Source organism: Neopelma chrysocephalum, unplaced genomic scaffold (assembly GCF_003984885.1).
Source record: "Neopelma chrysocephalum unplaced genomic scaffold, ASM398488v2 Primary Assembly neopelma1_96446, whole genome shotgun sequence".
NCBI lineage: Eukaryota > Metazoa > Chordata > Aves > Passeriformes > Pipridae > Neopelma > Neopelma chrysocephalum.
Genome location: NW_020925093.1, coordinates 437,457 through 452,389, shown reverse-complemented (window position 1 = coordinate 452,389; position 14,933 = coordinate 437,457). Strand labels below are relative to the sequence as shown.

The 14,933-nt window shown below is 37.8% G+C and overlaps 1 protein-coding gene across 2 annotated transcripts in view; it reads left to right on the top strand.

Annotated features, from left to right (window-relative positions):
- The window catches only part of PARP8 (poly(ADP-ribose) polymerase family member 8), a 117,452-nt gene extending 103,331 nt beyond the window's left edge, over nt 1-14,121 (top strand). For both annotated transcript variants that reach the window (XM_027708644.1, XM_027708645.1), the window contains 10 exons: nt 1,271-1,336; nt 2,634-2,701; nt 3,011-3,059; nt 3,827-3,939; nt 4,107-4,179; nt 7,702-7,771; nt 9,725-9,801; nt 10,718-10,787; nt 11,989-12,073; nt 12,712-14,121. In XM_027708644.1, the coding sequence (XP_027564445.1) occupies nt 1,271-1,336; nt 2,634-2,701; nt 3,011-3,059; nt 3,827-3,939; nt 4,107-4,179; nt 7,702-7,771; nt 9,725-9,801; nt 10,718-10,787; nt 11,989-12,073; nt 12,712-12,814 (774 nt within the window). In that variant the 3' untranslated portion in view covers nt 12,815-14,121. The remainder of the gene's footprint in view (nt 1-1,270; nt 1,337-2,633; nt 2,702-3,010; nt 3,060-3,826; nt 3,940-4,106; nt 4,180-7,701; nt 7,772-9,724; nt 9,802-10,717; nt 10,788-11,988; nt 12,074-12,711) is intronic.
- Nucleotides 14,122-14,933: the final 812 nt, after the last annotated feature.

Below are 14,933 nucleotides of genomic sequence, written 5' to 3'. Positions count from 1 at the left end.
GCTGTTTCTGTGTGAATTGTTCACCTCTTTCTTGTAGCTTCGGTCTTCAGTATTGTTGCTGTTACTATCTGTTTTCTTATCTCCTTGCTGCTTCTAGCACATTGCTCTTATCTCAACCCATGATCTTTACCTTTTGTGCCTTCAATTCTCCTCTCTAGACCCCTGCAGTGGGAAGGGGGAGAGGGAGGGGTGAGGGGCAGAATGAGCAAGAGGTTCTTGATTTCAGTGTGAGCATTAAATTGGAGAATACCATTCCTAAACCACAAGAAAACTGTAAGTTGTGTTCCAAGTTATGTTAAAGACAAGAAACTCTTTCAGGGGGCAAATTCTAGATGCAAAATTGTTTATTCTAAGTGGCTTTCTCTCAGTGTACACTTTGGACACAAAGAGAAAGATGGCCCTTGAGAGGTGAAGGCCATGTAAAATGAGGGATTTATCAGATGTTGACATAATAGTCAGATTTTGTACAAGGTAAATTTTGAACAAAGGCCAGTTCTTTTTCAGGGTGTGTTCTGTAGCATGTGGGAATAAAGACTGTCAGGAGATGCTTGGAAGGGGACTGAGGAGGAGACAGCTATATGGTGGCTGGGCAAAGTAGGTGTTCGAAGTAGATGAGGATTTATGAGAGAGGGTCACACTGAGAGGAGTGAACAGAATCCCTGGGCTGCCAGTGCCTCCATCTCCTCCCAGCTTATTGTCAGCTTGGGCAGGGTGAAAGACCGTGGGCAGAAATTGGCAAGACTCGATGGCAAACAGTGAAGCTCCTGAAAGTAACATGTCATGTGGAGTGGATGAAGCATGAACTGTTAAGCTCACTCACTCAGAACAGATGGAGCCATCCGGTAGTGGTTCCCAAGCAGTAGGTAGGTGAGGATCAGGGTGAGGCAGAGGGACAGCTGAAGGCCCTGTGATGTTTTTTAGAGCTGTTAGCAAAGTAAACACATCTATTCATCCACATTTTATTTAAATTCGATCTGGAGTCACTGCATTATTTATCTTAAGAACATGTTATCCAACCTTCAGAACCTGTGTTTAGTTACAAATATTTGTTTAAAAAGTGAGCTGTTTTTCTGAGTGTGTTGGAGATTCCAGTGAAATTCAAAGAAAAACCATCGTAACAATATTTTTCCAGGTTAGAAATGTTTGAAAGGATTGGTTTGCTCAACATTCATCCTAGCTTTGGCTTTATACACACTCAAAGAATTCAGGTTTTTATAGAGCCAAAGACTAATATTCTTTGAATTTATTTGCATATTTTATGCTACATCAGAAGAAGAATTATGACCGAGTCATGAAAGCATTGGACAGTATCACTTCCATTAGAGAGATGACACAGGTGAGTTTAAAAATATTTATCTTATTTAATCATTATTTCTAGAACTTGAAAAATGTTTATATTGGCTGCCTCTGGTGGGTCAAAAAATCAGTGGTATCATCTCTTTCATATAGAGCTGTAATAATATTAAAATGTATGTTCAAAATAACTAACTTAGAGTATCCATAATGGCAGTCAAGTAAAAGTGGTGGAGTAGAACTCAGATCTTTTGAAGTTTAAATTAGAGATAATAACAGGAAAATGGAACATTGTAATGAGATAATCACCAACTGCTACATTTCTGGAAATGTTAAAGCCAGAGTTCTTTACTGCCAAAGCAAAAGAAATTGATTTTGTGACAGTGTTCTGAATGATACCTTTATTTCTATTACAGCAAAACACTTGATCAGCTAAGTATAGGTGGATACTTGGAAGGTTGGGTCTCTTGGGATTACTGCCATTTATTTCAGTAGCATATCTGATAGTTGTATTTCTGTTTATTGTTACACTCCTTTGCCAAACAACCCAGATGATTATAGATGGTTGTTGAAATCTCTTCTGTATATCTTGCTTTTCCAATGGCTGTATAAATATATTCTCACAGCAGTTTGTAGATCTTGCTCTAAATGTATTCACAAAGTACTTTGGGATTCTGGATTAAAAAATATATAGAGATGAATAAAATCAATAGAAAATTAAAAATTGTATATTTTTGTTAATTTTTATAACATCTTGCAAAAAATTTAAAAATCAGGTATTTCTGTTACTTTATATGTCTTTTAAAAACAAAAAATAATCACCATTTTACGCTTTTTTAATGTTAAAATAATTCTTGGACTGCTGAGTTTTAAAAGGATGCTTTAGACCGTGATTGAAATCAAGAAAGGTTTTCAAAGGAATTATATGACATGGTATTTTACCAGTTTATACTTTGAAAGTGTTAAAAAACCCAAAGTGGATTATTTTGGAGTATTTTGAGAGACTTAATTTTGTGAAATTCCAGTCCTATTTCTTAATACAAGAGCTGAACAAAAATAGATGTCTTCTGCTGTTCTCCCTGAGATCACCAATGTTTGCTATAATATAGTCATTTTTATGCTAATTAAATGCTTATTATTGTACTCCAGGGAAAATAATTGCTGTATTAATTCTTGTTGTTGTCAAAACACATTTATAACTCCAGTATGCTGTATATCACTAAAATTGTGATTGAAACCTAATAATGAGTCCCATGTATTCATTTTAATTGATTAAATCATGGGCACTAAAATGTCCAGAATTCATCCTAGAAATAAAGAACTTATTTTCTCTTTTCTAGGCACCTTACTTGGAAATAAAGAAGCAGATGGATAAACAAGACCCGCTTGCACATCCTCTTCTACAATGGTATAAAGTTGATTCACATGAGATAAAAATTATTGCAGTATCAACTGTAATGAATAATCACTTGAGCAGTGTAATTTGGTATAAGGTCACCCTAAGAATTAACATCAGTATTTGCAACTGCAGTTGCTCTGGACTGTTTCTGGACCTCATCTGGGTCCTCTGATCTCACTTTCTAGTTGAAGTCTACTTCTGTCTGGTAGGTTTAAAGACCTGCAGCTGGGTGCATTGTGGTGGCCATTCATAACACATTTTTAAGAAAAAAAGGTTTGTTTTGGTTACCATGTCTAATTGAACTGTTTCTTATTTTAGGGTTATTTCTAGTAATAGATCACATATTGTGAAGCTACCAGTGAATAGGGTAAGTGTCTGTGGGTTCTCTATTATTTTCTTATTTGTCATGGCTTTTATTAGCATTTTAGGTGAGAGTCTCTTAGCGAAACATAGGTGTGTGCTTCGAACTGGTTAACTCCATTTACAGACAAGGCAGTGAAAGAGGCAATTTTAGGTCATGATTTTTGGAATATCTGAAATAGGTCAAGGGAATAGTGCTCATAAAAAGCCTGTTTGAGGTAAGTAGCTCAAATACAAGTGCCTACCTTGTAGTCATCTGACATTAAGTGAGAAGAACATCACTATTTGTTTTGTTGCCATATAGAATATTACAGAATTGTACAGAAAGCAGTGCACAGAAACACGATATACCAGGAAATTCATATATATACATTTAAAAAAGTATGGCGCTTGAATTTTAGAGGGATGTGTGCCTCTGATCCTCTGATTAAGGACGTAGTAATCTGCAGCCTTCTAAATAACCTTAATTCAAAGCCTGCTCTGATCAGAATACCATAATGAAATTGTTCAGTTTAATTACTAGAGCCATATATGACTGAAATGTGTTTCAAAAATTTCCCCATATTTCATAAACTGAAAGATATTTTTTACTGTTTGATTGCAGCTGAAACTGAATTGTTTCTGTTAATGAGACCAATTTCATCTTAGTTCATGTAGTTATTTAGATGCAGTTATGTGTTGTGTGAAACAGCATGATATCTTAAGGTCTATTATCAGGGAAATACAGTACTTTCATTGTTAACTTTTCTTCATATGTGCACTCCTATTTTACAGCAACTAAAGTTTATGCACACGCCCCACCAGTTCCTACTTCTCAGCAGTCCACCAGCCAAAGAATCCAATTTCCGAGCTGCTAAAAATCTCTATGGAAGTACCTTTGCATTTCAGTGAGTGCACATATTCATATTAATCAAAAGTTATCGAAATGCCATGCTATTTCTTTTGTTTTGGTATTTGAGGTTTGCAGCTGTGAATCTACTGTTTTAAAGAATTTCTGATTTCATTTTGCATTTTACCTTTTGAGCTTTAACGCTTTCTTTTTCGTTTTATTCAGTGGTTCACACATTGAAAATTGGCATTCCATCCTAAGGAACGGCTTAGTTGTTGCTTCCAATACGAGGCTGCAGGTAAATAGTAGACAAAATAGATTTTAGTTGACCTGTGCTTGATTATGTACTAGCTTTGGCAGGTTTTCAAGGGGTTTAGTTATAGTAGTCATATAGGTGGAAAAAGAGATGATTTCAAATACCCTCTTGTTTCCTGAAAAAAGTACTTTTCTGATAAAATTAAGGTAAAATAATGTGTCTGCTAAAACGTCTAGAAAATCCCTCTGCTGGCATCAGTGTTTCAGTCTTACATTGCAGAGCAGCACCTCCAGGAGGCTTCACTCAGTACTGCTTAAAACCAGTGACAAAATTTAGAGCTGCCTAAACTATCTCCATGTTATAGGATTCAGGAACATGCTAGATTTACAGGAACTGTGTTGACAGCACCTTCTCTGCTCCTCTGGTTTCTTTGGGAATGGAAGCATGCAGGTCAGAAGGGATCAGTTGCAAACCAGTTCTCAGACTGAATCATCAGGAGACCACTATTATAGAGCAAAGAAGGCACTACGAGAGGGACTGGGGAGCTCTAATGCAGAGTATTTTAGCATTGTGGTTTTTGACAGCTCTTCTCCAGTGCTGAGTCCATGTACCTTGGAGGAGGATCCCAGGGTGCTGACTAAGGATTGGGATACAGAAGACACTGAAAAAAACAAAATGGAAATCTCTGCTGTTCGTCATAGTGGTTTGGTTGTTTTTATTAGTATCTTTGGAAGAAAATTTCCAAGAAAGCAGGATTTACACCCTGAAATTCACTAAAGTAAACCCCTTTGTTTATACTTTTGTTGTTGTTGCTGAGGGTTGAGATACTGGGAATAGTAAAGCCCTGTTTTATGGAAATCATCATTTTTCTCTCTCACACACACCTAAGGCACATCCTGAGATGAGCTCATCCTGTCTACCCTGGTACCAACCAGTCAGGAAAACTATCTACTCACCAAGGATCCTGTACAACATTGTAAGATCTGGAGGAGTGAAAACACATTTGCATATTCCTATGAGAGCTCTGCCACATTGCAGAGACTGTGTAAATATCATTTGGTCAGTGGAAAGAAATAAGGGTGAGCATGACTGAAGCCCCATGGTCATCTAGGTAGGACATCTACCTAGGTTGGAAATCCTGGGTTCTCAAAAACGAGAAACTGCTTGGTGTGTTTTCATTAAAGGCATTTCCATATAAAGCAGTCAGATCCTGGTGAAGTGAAACCCATACTTTCCCCTTCCCAGACAAGAAAATGACTACAGGGCTAATAAAAAAGTCCTCGCTTTTGTTGCTTAGCCAGAGCTTCATGACATGGAACAGTGATGCTATGCAGAATAGTTTTCCCTTTCCTCTCTTCTTTTCAGTCATCTGGTAGCTTTATGGCTAAAGCACAGTCCTGCACTGATGGGAGATATGCATGCCTGAATTGGCCCAGGCAAAAGCTTGATTGTTCACCAGCACTCAGGCTGAACTAGTGACTAAATTTCTCTATAGCATATGGCTAGTAGTATCATCACTTTCTCTTAATTTCTTACCTTAAAGAAAACAGAAGCAGCTGTTGCTGCTGTTGATTCACAGAGGCTGGCCTAGGCTGTGCTCCCTGACAAGGTTTTGATGTGAGACACATGCCGAGGTGTATTTGGCCATGCACAGAAGCACCCTCTGTAAGCATCCTCCATAGTAATGTTAGATTTAAAAACAGGAAACACAATTTTAACACAATATAGAAATGTGATGTATAATTGTGGTTGTGCATCTGGCCATGGTTTCCCAGAATATATAGTATTATAATTTTATACTCAGAACATGTTTTTTAAAATACTTCTTTGAACACTATTAATTACCTGGCAATAAATTAGTATAGTGGGGCCGATGTTTATCTACATTAGGACAGGGACAGAGACAAGGCAGAGGTGTTTAATGCTTTTCTTACCTCTGTGTTCTACACGGATGACGAACCAAGTGCCCTTGAACTGGAGGACCATGGCTGTGAGAATTATCAACTCCCAGTTGATCCTGAAATTGTTGATCCTGAAGCTGCTACTTCAGCTGGATCCCTAGAAATCTGTGGGGCCTGATGGGATTCATCCCAGGATCCTCAAAGAGCTGCTGATGTCATCACAAAACCTCTCTCAATGATTTTTGAGCTGTCTTGGTAATCCGGAGAGGTCCCAGCTGACTGGAAGCTGGTGAACATTGTCCCGATTTTCAAGAAAGGCAAGAAGGAGGACTCTGGAAACTACAGGCCTGTCAGTCTCATTTCACTGCCTTGTAAAGTTATGGAGAAGATTATTCTGGGAGGTATTGAAAAACACCTGGAGGACAATGCAGTCACTGGTCACAGACAGCACAGCTCCATGAGAGGACAGTCTTGCTTATCAAATCTGATTTCCTTTTATGACAAGGTAAACCACACAGTTGATCAAGGGAAGCCAGTTGACGTAATCTTTTTGCATTTCAGTAAAAGCTTTCGATACTGTCTCTCCCAGGATCCTTCTGGACAAAATGTCCAGCACACAGCTGGATGAACACATCATGTGATGGGTGAGCAATGGGCTCACAGGGAGCACAGAGAGTTATAGTGAATGGGGTAAAATCAGACCTGTCACCAGTGGGGTTCCACAGGGCTCCATCTTAGGCCCTTTGCTCTTCAACATCTTCATAAATGACTTGGACACAGGACTCGAATGGACACTAAGCAAGTTTGCAGATGATACAAAACTGGGAGGAGCTGTTGAATCCCTCAAAGGCAGGGAGGCCCTGCAGAGAGACCTCAGCTAATTAGAGCACTGGGCAATCACCAACCATATGAAGTTCAAGGGAAAGTGCTGGATTCTGCACCTGGGACAGGGCAACCCTGGATATTTGTACAGGCTGGGGAATGAGATTCTGAAAAGCAGTGCCACGGAAAGGGACCTGGGGGTCCTGGTGCCCTGGCAGCCAGGAGAGCCAACTGTGATCTGAGGGCCATCAGGCACAGCATCGCCAGCATGTCAGAGGGGATGATTGTTCTACTCTGCTCTGCACCAGTGCTGCCTCACCTTGAATATTGTGGCAGTTTTGGTCACTGCAATATAGGAAAGATATTAAGCTACTAGAGAGTGTCCGAGGGAGGGCAACAAAGATGGTGAAGGGCCTTGAGTGGAAGCCGTATGAAGGGCAGCTGAGGTCACTTGGTTTGTTCAGCATGGAGGAGACTGAGGGGAGACCTCATTGTAGTCACAACTTCCTCCTGAAGTTATGTCAGGGGAGGGTTTAGGTTGGACATTAGAAAAAGGTTCTTCACCCAGAGGGTGGTTGGTTGCTGGAACAGACTCCTAGGAAACTGGTCACAGCACCAAGCCTGACAGAGTTCAAGAAACATTTGGATGATACTCTCGGGCACATGGTGTGACTGTTGGGAATGGTCCTGTGCAGGGCCAGGAGTTGGACTTGATGATCCTTGTGGGTCCCTTCCAACTCAGCATATTATGTGATTCTGTGATTCTGTGACCTGTTCCTATAATTATTATCTTGTCCAGGTAACCAAATTAATGCCACATAACCACTTTGCTCTTTTTCAGCTCCATGGTGCAATGTTTGGAAGTGGAATCTACCTTAGTCCATTGTCAAGCATATCATTTGGTTACTCAGGTGATATTTATAAATCATCTAAGGCTGGAGAAATATAGGGGGGTATCTTATTCTACTGCTTTTCTTACCAGCTTCACTGTTTACAATACTGTATTCAATTTTATCTTTGTCGACCATGGTTTAATTTATTCAAAAAAGAGAAAATCTAAATTCACTTATTAAAAACTGTCCTTATTTTCCGGGGTGCTGAGTATCATGAAACTGTGTTTGAAGTAAATATTAGCTGATACTGAATGTTTTGTGTAGTGGAGCAGGTCTTGATTATGTTGTGGAAATCCAGCTTTGTGATTTTTGTCAGTATCTGCCTAAGCCCATCTAACTTTACCTATGGATTCATGGTCTTTTATGACCTGATCTGACAAAACAAATATTCATCAATAAACATGTTCAACCTTGTATATTTAAGAGTATTCCCTAGTATCACCATGTCAGGATTACATAGAAAGTGCCAGACAGTGTGTTTATTTTAGCCTCAGAAGGGGAGAAAACATAATTTGTCTCACTAGTGAATCCGAAAGGGAGTTGTGCGGAGTTTTCCATATAAAAATTAAATCATAAATAGAAACAAGACACATGGAATGTGTCTATAAGAAATTAAAGAGTTTTTAAAATATGCTGAATTTTATTTTGGGTATGTGGTTTTACCATTTCCTCACACATGAAAGTGAAGGTATGGAGCTGAATGTGTTTTTGTGTGCATCTAGGTAATTTTGACTGTTTTAGTTATGCTTTCTGACACTCACTATTTTGAGGTAATGTCACAATTCATTTTAAGAGCTCAACATGTTTGAGCTACTATTTGTGGAACTTCAACATCAATTATTTTTAACTATACTTTTAGCTTTTCAGAGATTACACGAGTATGGAGGCTCTTTAGGACTCACTAAAAGTGCTGGTTACAGTATCGTTATCTAATAAAATGCCTTTCTTTTTGCACAATGCTGTTTTGTCAACTTCAACATGTTATTGCTCCTCTCTCTGCCTGTCTTGGTTCCTTCCATCCTGTGTCTTCCAGAAAGGAGGCCTGTGTTCCCATCAAGTGTGTAGTCCTTCATGCTAATAAAAACTGTGGAAGAGTCCTACATGCCCTGTTCCTTCAAAGAATTAAACTTCCCCCATAATTCAATCTGTGTTTGAAAACTGCCAAGAAATGGAAGTCTTCAAGACCAGGCCAGATAGAGCTCTGAGCAACCTGGTCTAGTGGAAGGTGTCCCTTCCCATGGCAGGAGGGCCAGAACTAGGTGATCTTTAAGGTCCCTTCCAACCCAAACCATTCCATGATTCTATGATTCTGTGAAATGTGGGATACTGGAAAGGCAAGGACGTCCATAGTAGCATGTAACACAGGAATTTTAGATAAACCAATATGAATGAGATCTAAAGCACAAAGATTTTTGAGATGGATATTGGATCCAATGTTGACAAATGACTGACAAATGATCTAATATTTTTGAATGTAGATAAGGGGATCAAACCAAGGTAAATTTCAAGATTTAAGTGACCTTCTCATAAAAATTAATGAGACTGTTCATGTAAGTCTACGTAGAGTGCTAAAGATTAATATCTAAAGTTCTTCTCTTCTGATTTTGCTGTCCCATCCACAGTAAATCAGACTTCATCCCAAAGGTCAGTTAGACTCAGGACATGCTGACCTGTGAAGCAACCCTATAAGAACATTCCTGATCTGAATTCAGTGACATTTAAGTTCATGTTTATCTCCTTTTGCACCTACTTAATGCTAACTGGACTTTGCTAAGGTCTTTGCAATACATGCAGAGGTACTGGTAATTTGTAGGATTACATTGTGATTTTCTATGACGAAGTTAAGTAGCTTATTGGGTGCCATGCAAAGGACTGTGATTCCCACTGTGGTTCTTGTTTCATTCTTGCACTTAACTTTTCTTATTACAGTGTTTATGTGCCAGGGTATCTTACATGATTTTAATTTCCTAGGGATGAACAAGAAGCAGCAAAAGGTGTCAGCTAAAGATGAACCAGCTTCAGGCAGTAAGGGCAGTAATACATCACAGGTATGATACATCAACCATCTCTGGAAGATTTGTGGGTTTTTGAGAACTTAGCAGCTGAGAAGGAGGTAATATTTCCTTTGTGCAAACTAACAGTTTTATTTCATTGAATTGAAATCAACAACTTCAGAGACTGCAAACATCAAATACAGCCCAACTGCTTTAGTAAAAATTTACAGAGAATATTACAGGTCTTGTGCCCTTCAAGAATTTAAGAAGAGAATGAAAATGAAATAAAAATTGCATTATGATCCTTAGCAAGTCCTTACTTTCTGAGTTTTAGACTTCCAGAAGAATGATGCAAAAGAACTTGAGAGTGCTTGAAAATTAGTAGCATTTAATTTATAGCATGTCATTTTTTTCATTTTCATGTTTTTTACATATTAAACCATTACAATTCTGCTTTATCTAAAGCAAACTCACAGCATCTGTGTGTAGGGCTAAATTTTGAGAAAGTAATCTTATGTCTGTCTCCCTGGTTAACACTTAGAAACTACAGAATAATCCGGCTTTGAAGAGAGATTGGTATGTCACAGCAGAAGCCCTCAGAAGTAGGAAGACCAGTAAAATATCAGGGTGATGGCCAAAGAATCGATGATCAAATTCACCTTTTTTTCTTTTTTTCTGCCACCAAGTTGTTTATCAGTGGCATTCTGATATTTCTGATAGTATTATTCATTCTGTAAGAATTAGAAACTTTTGAATGTTATTTTTCTGGATAAAGGAGTTCAAATCCCTCCTACAAAAATCAAAATGAATAATAGAATCATTTTTATAAATTCTATTACATTTAGAAATAAAACAGAAAAATTTTAGGAAGACTGCCTCTGTTCATTAATAAACCACTGAAAACAACTTTGTTACTTTTTCACTTAGTTTTACTGCACTAATTATGTTTTCTTATGCTTTTATATCTCAGTCACAGAAGAAAGGACAGCAGTCACAATTTTTGCAAAGCCGTAACCTAAAATGCATAGCCTTATGTGAAGGTAAGCTGAAAGCCCTGGTTAAACTTTTAGTCATGGTCACAGGATGCACAGGTTACTGGATGCAAATCAATGAGACCTTAAGTTCCATTATTGGTTGTTCAGGTGAGAGACTACTTATAGGCCTATGAGTACTTGCTCAACAGCAGACCTTTATATTTCAGTTCAGAATGTTTCCCCTCTTTAAACAAAACCTGTAGCACATGCTGAATTTTCATGGAATAATTATATGCATTTGGAGTTGTTAAATTTCATGCCATTAATGATTGCCCAATGCTCCAGTCTGTCTAGATCCTTCTAAAAGGCCTCTTGTCTCTCCAGAGAACACCACCTCCAAGTTTGACATCAGCAAACTCAGTAATGGTGCATTCACCTCCTGCATCCAGGTAGTTTATAAATCCATTGAACACAACTGCCCCTGGAATGGAGCCCTGAGGACCGCCACTGGTGTGTCTAGTCATCAGCTAGTCTTCGCTACAACCCTTTGGGCTCAGTCCCTCAGTCAGTTCTTCACCCAGTGCACCATGAACCTGCTTATTCCACAGTTGGACTACTTGTCCAGAAGGATGCTGTTTAAATGAGTGTTGAAATCTTTTCAAAAAAAGATTGATGGTATAGCTTCTAGTTAGCAATAAAAAGCTTTCTTACCTGTGTTGTCCTCATTCTGCTGGTAAACAACCTATTGTCAAATACATTGCTGTTTTCTAAACATTGAGCAAGTTTTGGCAAGCTTTTTGAACCCCTTGAGTCATAATTGCTATGGTTAATTGTTTTAAATGTTTGGTAGTATTGCAAATCCAAAATTTACCTAGTAGTGGTTTCAGGCGTTGTCTTAAACATCTTGGTTTTGAATCAGCCATCATTATACACAAATATCTGTTCCAAAGGCCGATTAGTTGTCTTAATAGCCCTAAAGCTATTTAAAATTATAAATATATTTTTTAATCTTTCATTCCATTTAAGAACTTGCTCCCATACATCAAGCATCTGTGTTTTCTAAAAGATATATTTTGGACACAAAAATCAAATTCATCTTTCTGTTTGTACTAGCAGCCATCTCAAAATCTGCACCACACCCTAGACATGCGGTAGAAAACTACACATTCCCAGAAGCCTATTTAAAGTGTATAAAACCCCAAACCTTTTAAAGCAATATTTTTCAGGCATATTTTCATCACTATGAAATTTATTCTTTCCCTGATAGTGATAACCTCACCCGATCTGCACAAACATGGAGAGATATGGGTAGTTCCCAATACGGATCATGTGTGTACAAGATTTTTCTTTGTGTGAGTAAAAAGCTTCATTTAACATTCGGCTTCATACTGTACCTTTTTCCCATGTTGCCTCCAGTGATTGTAGTTAAAGTAGATAAAAGACATTTCTTCCTAATTCTGTTCGGTGTCACTTCATTTTTCATCTTCCACTGTACTTACATGTGTTAGGAAATGCATGAATAAGCTAGTAACAAAGGTTTAGTAGATGTTTTGTTACAAAATAAATGAAGAGAGTCACTAATTTTTCCCATTCAATGGCATTACTTCATGTTACAGTAAGTCTATCCATGTATTGTAAAGCATAATATTTATTTGGCTGTGTGTATTTAAGCTGAAGAATTCATTAGCTTCCTGTCTGTGATGTGAGCATTTCCCCTTTCACCTAAGAGTTGTCCCCTTTGAATCCTACTGGCTTATTCAGCTTCAGGGTTCTAATGACAATGGCAGCCTTACCACCCTCCACTCTCCATAGTTTAGGATCTTAATATAGTGACTGTATAATGATGAAGCGCAGCAGAGTTTTTAATAGAAACATGTTAAGATATGGAGTAAGAACTCTTGATAAGTGAAAGAAGGAGAGTTTGGGATGTTTTCTGGTGGATTAATAAAACACTAATTTGCTTTTATTTTCTGTGCTTTTTTTTTTTTAGTTATGAAGATGGTCAAGTGGGTGATACGAGTATAAACACACAGGAACCAAGCATTCATAAAGAGATTCTTCGAGTCATTGGCAATCAAACTGCTACTGGTTAAAAGGACCACTCTTATTTAATTGATGTGAAGCCTTCCTCAGTCTCAAAGCTGGATTTTGAACTGAAGAAGATGCAAAAAACCTAATTTATTATTATTATTCTAAACAAATTAACCATTTGAATACTTACTGTTTTCTTACTTAGTATTTCTTATCTCATCAAAATACCTGAGATGGTATCAATTAGCAACTGTAGGGGTGCAAAATCTATTATTATACTAAAACAATGAATAATTAAACAGGCATTTGGGTTACTCACAATAAACAGACTTCAAAAAGGACTTTTGTGATGATATTTTTATATTAAACTTCAATTGGAGGTTTTAGTACTGTATACTGGTATTTTAAATTTAGAATGACTGAATTATAAGTGAGAGAGAAGATTTTATAGCGGAGCACCTGTATCATGCAGGATACTTTGCAATAAGTAAAATATTCTCATATTAAAACACAATAAAACGTTGTCTGGAACATGTAAAATGAAAGGGATTGGTTACCTGCAGCTATCTTTGATTCTTTTTATTTTACATAAATGCAGCTAGCATTTAGACTCAAAGGGGAAAGCAACAATACATTTTTTATTTACTGAGTGAAACAAAGCAAAAAGTAATGAATGTGTTACTGTACGTTCAGCTTTCTTTATCTTCTCTGTAAACACTGTCTTATCCATTACACAGGTCAGTTGCATTTTTTAATTATACAAGCCTAGCAAACACCTGAAAATCCTGAAGCTGTTAACTTCCTTTTTACAAATTTGTTTTTTATATACTAGATTTTACAGTTTCATTAGATCAACAAGGTTTTTTAATGTTTGCATCTTAACTTCAGTGAAACTGCTTTATGGTTAACTTTATTCACATATTTAAAAGTATGTGCTGAATTAAGGCTTTTACATGGTTGAGTTGATTGTTGGTACATCAGAAAATATAAACAAATGCAAAATTTTACTCATTTTGTCTTGGTGAAATATTTTTGTTAATTTATTCCTTGGGGATAATGAATCCATTCAAATCTCTCTGTCTTTTAAACTAACAACTGTTTTTTTCAAAGTGAGCATGATGGCAACACAGATAGAGAAGGGCCTGGTATCCAAGGCATAAAGCATACCCTGTGCCCTGATGAGTGCCCTTGGCAGCCCTTGTGGTAGCTGTCCTGAAGCACCAGTCACACCTTCGAATATGGAGAGCAGTTCAACTTACCCATCTGTGCAACGACTACAAGCCACTTCAGAAAGCAAAGATAGACTGAATGCTCTATTATGTTATTTTCATAATAAAGATACTAAAGTGCCAAATAACAGCACAACAGAGCTCAAGTGTGTTCATTTTTTTTTAAACAGAACTACATGAGATATGCTGAAATGGGTGATTCCTTCTTTCTAGGTCAAGCTATACTCCTGTATTACTTGCTGCAGTTGAAGTGTCCTACAAGTAAAATAGTGATATTTGACCTAGGAGTGTATACTTGGAGATGTATTTTAGCATTCTTGACTTATTTGTTGGGGAGTTCAGTTTCTCAGGGTTCATATCCAGAATCGTAAAGCCAATTCTGTTTGCATATCCCTATTTTGCTATTATTTCTGTTGACTTCCCCCCAACATTTCGTGGACCCCTAACTTGAGAATCACCCTTTTGTGCTAGGATACAGGTTAATTTCTTGAAACAAAGAGGTTTCCTCTGTAAGGAAGAGGTTTATCTCTGTAAAGACTGTCTTAGGTTGTGTTACTGCACAAAATCAGCATAATTGAGAAGTGGAGCTGAAACCCTGGCATGTCCATCTCTCTGTAATTGGCCTGTCATATGTATCTGAATCACAATGTTTTGCATAACAAAAAGAAACTGGGAAGCAAGTCCACAAAGATGTCCTATGATTGTTTGTGTGGCTGATAGTTCACCATCCTGGGATGCCTGGCCAAAAAACTAGGAGAAAAGCAAGATGACCATGAGTGAACTGCAGAAGCCAAGCAAGCAGTCATCTTCTCTGTCCTGTCAAACTGCAGCAGGGTCACAAGTGAAACCCCTGAAAGAAGAAACCTTAAAAGTAGCTAGTGAGTCAACTAGCAGTGAGGCAGCCTCAGTTTGCATTGTGGGATCATGATACTGGTCATGCTTGGTGCCTTAG